Below are 7840 nucleotides of genomic sequence, written 5' to 3' on the forward strand. Positions count from 1 at the left end.
TTCGGCCGAGCCAACCCAAGGAGTCCTGCGCCGAAAGTCCCACCTGTGCGGCTTTTTGCCGGTCAAATGAGAAAACCAGCGCGAAGAGGCACGCGTATGAAAAAAAGGCCCCTCTCTCTCTCTTGGGAGAAAGAAAGAACGAGAGAGGAAGGTCCCCCCCTCGCGTGTATAGCTTCGGCTCGCGCGGGTCGCCCCACCTTCGGGAGCGGCGCCTAGACGATACACCTATACCGGACGGGATGAGCGGCTCTTGTATATAAAAGCCTTGGCTTGTCAACGCGAATTCGCCAGAGAAGTCTAGATAATACGTGCCGCGCCACCAGCGAGGGCCTTTTTTTACCCGCGTATCGTTGGCACGATCGACCGTTTCTTTATTTCTTTCTTTTTTTTCGGAGATTTACGTGCGGGCGCTAGGAAGAGGATCATCATGCGCTCTGCCCTGGTCAGTGTGGCGATACCGTTTTTTTTTTTACCATGGTTCTGTGTGCGATTGGCAGTGTATTTTTTTTCTACTTTTTTTTTTTTTTTTTTTTTTTTTTTTGTTTTCGAGGGGGGAATTTTTAATTGAAATTGAAGAAAAATTTTATTTTGCGGCCCTTTTTTGGTTGAGCTGCGATAAAGAAGGTGCGCGTCGAAGGGCGTCCAAGTGAATCGGTCGGCTGAAAAAAGTGAAGCGGGGAAAATACAAGTGCGCGTTCCGTCGCGTGTTACGTAAAAAAAACAAAAAAAGTGGACCGAGGATTCCTGTCGCTTAATGGACTTTTCTGATTTGGTTGAGACTTTTGTAGAAAAGTAAACCTCGTACTCTAGTGCTTCCAGAAATTCGTTGGCTGTTCGGTTTTCCCCCTAAATTACGTGCATGTATTACGAAATGTCTTTTGTACTGTTTGGACAAGGGTTTGATTCTTTTTTTTTTTCCAACAAATATGTACATCAAAAAAACATGTCTTACGATGTTTCTACTTTAGTTCATTACATTTACTTATATTTGATTTTTTTTGAATTTTTAGTTGTACAATAATTACACTACAACAATTTGTACAATTTTTAAATTTTTATGAATATGTTATGAGTCTGCTTTAAAAAAATTTTTTTACTCTTGAAATTCTTTGACTATTGTTTTTTAAAATTTTTTTTTTATTTTTTTTTTTTTTTTACTAATATTACAAAAAATTCTTATGCGATACTTTGGGTTAACCGGAAGATTTACTTATTTTTATTCATTTATCTACAATACTAGAACACCACTCAATCCATGCATTTATTTATTTTAAGTTGCATATTTACAGTATCTATTCTTTATAGACTTCTATTTTAAGTTTATTTCATTTCTTCAAATCATAAAATATATAAACATAGTTTTTTTTTTAATTACTGAAAAAATTTTTGTTTCAATACTTTCATTTGATGTAAGGAGTTGTAAAAAAAATCAAATCCAATACTTAAGATAATTTTGATTAACCGAAAGATTTACTTATTTTTATTCATTTATTCACTATAGTAGAACACTATCAAATCCACATATTTACAATTAGGCTTCTATTTTAAATATATTTCATTTTTTCAAATGACAAAATAGACAAGCGTATTTTTTTTTTGAATGAGAATAAACAATTTTTATTTTACTTTTTTTTTGTTTGTCGTGACGAGTCGATGTAAAAAAAAAAAAAAAAAAACAATTCAATTTCGAAAACTTTCAAACCAAGGAGCGAAACTCATCTCGCGTACTTGAAAAAGTGACTCTTCAATTTCCCGATGGTCGATGGGGCGAACACAAACCGACCCGCCTTTTCTACATACGAAGATTCGTTCAAACAGCCGATGGCTACGTTTCCAATTTCTAAAGCCGAAAGAAACCATTAACTCTCCCGCTCGCGTGTAAGCAAGTGCTAGACGAAAGACAAAAGCATACTACACTCGCGGATAGACCCCGTGGCGAGAGAGCGAATTTCTCACCGAACCTTCGGCTTCTTTTCTTCCTCACCTCGCATAACACGTTATTCGCGAAAGATCAATCGGCTCGCAATGATCTGCAGCTCTAACTGCAATTCATCTTCTTCATTTCTCTCTCTTTGGGGTGAAAAACAAAAGAAAGACCTCTCGTCCTTTCTCCCCGGTGGCTCTGTTTGTCGAGGATCACGTAACGCAACACACCTACGTCACACCGACCCCAAAGTGTTGTATTATCTCCACCGCGACACGTCAATGGGGGACGAAAGGAACGGGCTCATTTATCCGAAGCGCGACAACGATCGCTTCCACGCGCTTACTTTCACTATCTGCACACGCCCCGGTCCCCCTTTCATCTCCTCCCGACGCGGCAGAAGGTCGCCTCGACCTTAATTTTTTCCCAACCGAGTCCGTTTTTCTCGCTTCTCCGATCATTTCCTCTCTCTTGACTCTGCACCGCAAAATGCCCCTTTGTACACGGACGTTACATATGGATTAAAAAAAAAAAAATTTTACTTTTAATTCATAACGATTCGTCCCGAGACAAATCGGCCACTAAATATTTACGACCTTCTTTTATCCCGTGGAATGCGTCGATGATTAAACGGACTTAATCGCGAAACAAGATGCAAATTAAGTGGGTGAAAATTAGACTGCCGCCCGAAGGGGGCCGGGTCTCGCTTGAAAGGCGGCAGTGGCATGCAAATCGAGGCGGGCGGGATACGCGAGTTGTGCAAACGAAGACCAGTTGAAAAACGAGAGCCGATGCAGTAACCCGTCGCGCACACGTATTTACAGTTATCGCACCGGCCCGTACACGGTCTACCTTTTAAGGATTTCACTTTCCCCCCCTTTTATCTTTCATTCCTTTATGTATACATGTATATAGAAGGTGTAGCGACGATAATCAGTTTGAATTAGCACTCGCTCGTCGTCGAGCATCACCGGCGTGTTCGCACGTTATTATATATATTATATTGTATACCATCGTATACGCATGCATAATAAATACAGTGTGATGAATTTTGCAGATTTTATTGGGCTGCCTCTTCGTCGCCTCCTTCGCTTCGGGAGACCCGATAAGGACAAAGAAAGAGTAAGTCATCGGATTTTCGGCTGCACAATAGCTAGTAGCCCTACATGGAAGCGTTCGAAATTAAATCAATGGGAGGCAACGACCTTGCCTTTATCGATTAATATATATATACCGGTTGTCATTCATTAGCATCATCACCTGTGCGCTTTTATTTCAGGGTGTCTTTTATTTGTCCCGCTTCGCTGCAGTTTAAAATTAAGTTTTTTCTTTTTTCTGTTTATTTTGTATTAAAACTCTGGAAAGTAAAGGACACCCATTAACGTATGGCAAATTGCAAAACTACAACGTATGAATTTCTGTTCGTTCAAGAGCACCATTCGAGTCGTACGCACCGCCATCCGGATCGTACGACGCGTCCATCAGCCATGGGGTCACCGACTCCCTGTCACCGCCGTCAGCAGCGGCACCCGGCAACTTTGCCGGCCCGGCACCCGATCACGCGGTGGCCGCCGCTCACAGCTTTGGCGCCCCCACCGACTCTTACGGCGCACCACTGCCGGCTGACTCTTATGGTAGGCCCTTGGCTAGCTACTTGGCTGCTCCCAGCACCGCTTCGCTTGTTAATCTCCACGCCACGACCATACCCTTCGAAACCATACCTTCCTTCAAACTGGTTAACCCCTACGCTGTGTCCGCTAACGTATCCCCAGCTGCCGTCAATCCCTTTGGTCGGCCGATAACCACCGCTTCTCCCCTAGCCGCCGTCGATCGCTACGGTGTCCCCGTTACCGTCGGCGTCGACGCTTACGGGGTTCCCGTGACTGCTGCACCCACCACCATCCCTACCGTCGATCCCTTTGGGTTACCCGTCACGTCCGCACCCGCCCTCGATGTCTTTGGCAACCCTGTCACCGAGGGTCCCTACCCCGTCGATCCCTACGGTAACCCCCTCACTCCCGGTCCCGTGGCTCTCGATGTTTTCGGCGACCCGGTGACAGCTGCTCCATCTACGGTCGCCGTCGATGCTTTAGGCCGTCCGGTCGCACCTGCCACCGTAGCTGTGGATCCTTTCGGTAACCCGGTCACAGTGGCGACTCCGGTGGTAGCCACCGATGCCCTTGGTAACCCGGTGAGAGCTGCACCTTCCGCGGGTGTGGATCCATTCGGGAATCCGGTGACCGTAGCTGCCCCGGCCGTTGCCACTGATGTTTTTGGCAATCCGGTCGATGCCTTCGGCGATCCCGTGACCCCTGCTCCCCCCGTGGATCCTTTGTACGCGGTTCCCACCGTACCACCACCCCTAGTCGTAACACCAGCTCCAGCTCATTCTTACGTTTTACCAGCCCCGTCCACCTCTTATGGTGCTCCAGCTCCGGCCCCAGCCCCAGCCCCGGTTTATGGCGCTCCGGCCCCAGCCCCGGTTTACGGTACTCCTCCAGCCCCGGTTTACGGTCCTCCGGCCCAGCCCAGTGGTACCTGGAAGAAGAAGCTCACTTGGAAGTCCGAGTGGCAGAAGGTGTGGAAGACCGAGCAGAAGATGATATGGAAGCAGGTCTGGAAGAAGGTTCAGGTGCCCGTTTGGAAGGAGGTTAAGGTGCCCGCCTGGAAGGACGTGCAGGTGCCGGTGTGGAAGAAGGTACGTGCGAGAGCACTTTTTGTTTTCCATATACCTATATACTGTTTATTGCGCATATTTACGGTTCTCCAGAGTAAAATTAGACATTGGCAATTATGACTGCGTTTAGCTCTCTGTTTTTATGACTCTCTAGCGCGGGCGCCCGACGTTAAAAAATCTCGCTAAAAGTTCGCTAAAGAGAAAGTCAAGTATTTTTTTACGTCCACTCGAGACATGCATAAGTTGCGTATATATACAAGTGTGTCAAACGAACGTTTGTATATGTGATTGCTACACGTTGATATAATCTTGAATTCCATAGTTCTACCATATTATTATTTCATGATTAACTGTCATTAATTTCAATTAATCGATAGAAAATTTATCGAGTTGTCTTCATTTGCACGAAAACGATTGTTTTGGAAAATATATTGGTCGCACAAATCAACCAAACAATACGTATTTCTCAGGTCCAGAAGCCAATCTGGAAGGAAGTCAAAGTACCAGTTTGGAAGGAGATCCAAGTGCCAGCTTGGAAGAAGGTGTGGAAGCCAGTCTGGAAGGAAGTGAAGACTCCCGTTTGGAAGGACGTTGAGGTCCCCGAGTGGAAGAAAGTCTGGGTCCCCGACTGGGTCACCGTGCCCGATAGCAACCCCGCCTGGGTCACCACCCCGGCACCCTCTTACGGACCACCGGCTCCGTCTTACGGACCACCGGCACCGTCTTACGGACCACCGGCTCCCTCTTACGGCCCACCCGCACCTTCTTATGGAGCTCCACCGGCTCCGTCTTATGGCGCCCCGGAACCGGTTTACGGAGCTCCGCCAGCACCGTCTTACGGGGGTCCTCCAGCTCCGAGTTACGGTTTGCCGGGCCCTGGATTCCAGAAGAAGCTGATCTGGAGGGAGCAGTGGAAGAAGGTCTGGCGCACCGAGAAGAAGCAAATCTGGAAGTCGGACAAGAAGCTAGACTGGGTGTCCGAGTGGAAGCAGATATGGAAGACGGAGAAGAAGCAAGCCTGGAAGATCGAGAAGAAGCTCGTGTGGAAGGAGGAGTCGGTGCAAGCCTGGGAGAGCCAGAAGAAGCAGATCTGGGTGACGGAGAAGAAGCAGGTCTGGAAGGACGAGTGGAAGAGCAAGTGGGTGCCCGATTGGAAGAGCGTGCAGGTGCCGGCTTGGAAACAGGTGTGGAAACCGGTGTGGGAGAACGTTTGGGTCCCCGAGGAACATCACGAGGAAGGATACAAATATTAGGCGCGACGAAAACACATCGAGGTCATAGCGAAACAATGTCGCGACTTTGACTCTCATTTGTCGTTATCGAAACTGCCGATTTTGTGATGTCGATTTTTTTTTTTTTTTATACCTTGATTTATTATACGTATGCATATGTGTGTGTAAATATGTCGATCGAGTGGTTGATGCGAATTTCTTATGGCTCTCTCTTGAGCATCAGCGTTGATTGTTGTTGAGATACCTGATAATGCAGTTCATGAATTTCAATCATCCAAGTGCGAGTATGAAAGTTTGTTTTCAAATCTCGTGTGTACCCTCAAAGTTGCGCAAAGAAAAATATCTGGACTTGCGAACGTCATGGGTGATACAAACTCTACGTATAATTGGTTGTTTGTTAAACGAGTTACGTTTGGAGCGGATCGCTCGTTTAATCGGATGGGCGTGGATCAATGGGATTTCCGGTGATTTTCCCAATCGTAAGGAAAAGAAAAGTCCTCCGAATGATTGATAGGCGAGACGCGTCGCGTATATAATTGGGCGTCTCCCCTAACGACAGCTCATGTAATCTCACGTTGTATATTTTATGTATATGTATTTGTCAAACAAGTAACACACACACACACAAATAGTCTCGTTATCCCCGTCCCACTGTAAATAACTTTTGATTCATTTTTTTTCCCTCAATTATTTTTGTATCTAGTTGTATACGACTGTATCATTAATCTTTAATTTTTGTGTACGACAATCATTTACTTTAACTTTGATTTTTTTTTTTTTTTACGAAATAAAACGAAACATTTTTCTATTAAAAAAAAATGAAAAAGAAAAAGAAAATGTAAAGAGAAAAATATTTTTCACGTTTTTTTTTTTTTCATTCACCAAGTACGTATATGTAAGTGTGTATTGAACGTGTGCAGCGTTTGCATATTAATTTAAAATGGTCACATGGTACATGGTCGTCGGAGCGTGTCCGAACAAGGCCGTGGCCGTATACATGTTGTATTCATGAGCACGTGTAGCGTCAATTAAAATCGATCGAAATCAGATAGATATATCACAGTAGAACGCCGGAGGAAGTACAGTTGGTAATTTGCTTAAACGGCTTGCCTGGGAATATCTTAACTGGAAATCTAAATCTGGAAATTTGAACGATTTTCCGTTGTTTTTTGTGACGGTAATAAAAAAAAATATGCCGATTGCACGGCCGAGAGCAAGTATTTGAAAGTTGATTATCTCGTTGAAAGCGTCGCGATGTAAAGGCAGTCAGTTTTCTTTGAAATTACGTTCAACAATTAACGTCGGAAGATCTCGCAATTAAGATGATGGATCGTTATGTGGAAGGAGAAAAAAAAATCAGTAGGTACACCTATGGAAACACCAGTGGAATAACAGCTTCCTGTGCGACTTTTTTCATACATACACACACGCGCGTGCGCACACATTAGTTCAAGGCTAAAAATGCGTGTATTTCGACATGTGGGCACATCAGTGTTGGATTGCAGAAAATTACTAGGGCCCTTGGCGTGTGTAAAACACAAGTTCGTTACACATCGAAAACAATCGTGTTTCGGCCTTGACGATTTCAATTATTTTCCTCCCTGCACGCCGTCATTATATATTCTATACATGAGGCTTACTTTTTTTTTATTTTTTTTTTAATTTTATTTCGCCGTCCATCAATTATTTTTGTTTTTTCCATAGACAGTGTAACCAAACGAAATACTTAACGATCGATATTTCGAGCATGAGATCAACAAATCGTATATATGCTATTGGCAGAGCATGTATACCCGGGATGGAGGTAACGTAATCGGGAACTAGAGAAGAAAAAAAAGGTTCAATGGCCGTATTGTTTTTGAGGTGCAAACGAGAAAGTCGCGGGAGAACCGCGTTAACTGGAAAACTACATCCGCAGTGTCGCAATTAACACTTAAACTTGGCGAGAGTCCGGAATAAGTATGTACAATCTCCGCTTGACGAGTACAATTTTCAATTTAAAAAAAG

The 7840-nt window shown here is 44.5% G+C and overlaps 1 protein-coding gene across 1 annotated transcript; it reads left to right on the top strand.

Annotated features, from left to right (window-relative positions):
* Positions 1 to 427: 427 nt before the first annotated feature.
* LOC106647114 (uncharacterized) lies at positions 428 to 5854 on the top strand. The gene is made up of 5 exons (XM_089598847.1): positions 428 to 442; positions 2982 to 3046; positions 3356 to 4622; positions 5072 to 5249; positions 5454 to 5854. The coding sequence occupies exons 1-5, from the start codon at positions 428 to 430 to the stop codon at positions 5852 to 5854; spliced, it is 1926 nt and encodes a 641-aa protein (XP_089454973.1).
* Positions 5855 to 7840: the final 1986 nt, after the last annotated feature.

This window comes from Copidosoma floridanum, unplaced genomic scaffold, assembly GCF_036245765.1.
Source record: "Copidosoma floridanum isolate Cflo_tuat_1 unplaced genomic scaffold, Cflo_Japanese_pri ptg000006l, whole genome shotgun sequence".
Lineage (NCBI taxonomy): Eukaryota > Metazoa > Arthropoda > Insecta > Hymenoptera > Encyrtidae > Copidosoma > Copidosoma floridanum.

Excerpts from the sequence above, each read along its gene's own strand:
- LOC106647114 (XM_089598847.1), top strand. Across the intron at positions 4,623-5,071 it reads AGGTGCCGGTGTGGAAGAAG|GTCCAGAAGCCAATCTGGAA; the intron begins GTACGTGCGAGA and ends CGTATTTCTCAG. Across the intron at positions 5,250-5,453 it reads CTGGGTCACCGTGCCCGATA|CTCCGAGTTACGGTTTGCCG; the intron begins GCAACCCCGCCT and ends GGGGTCCTCCAG.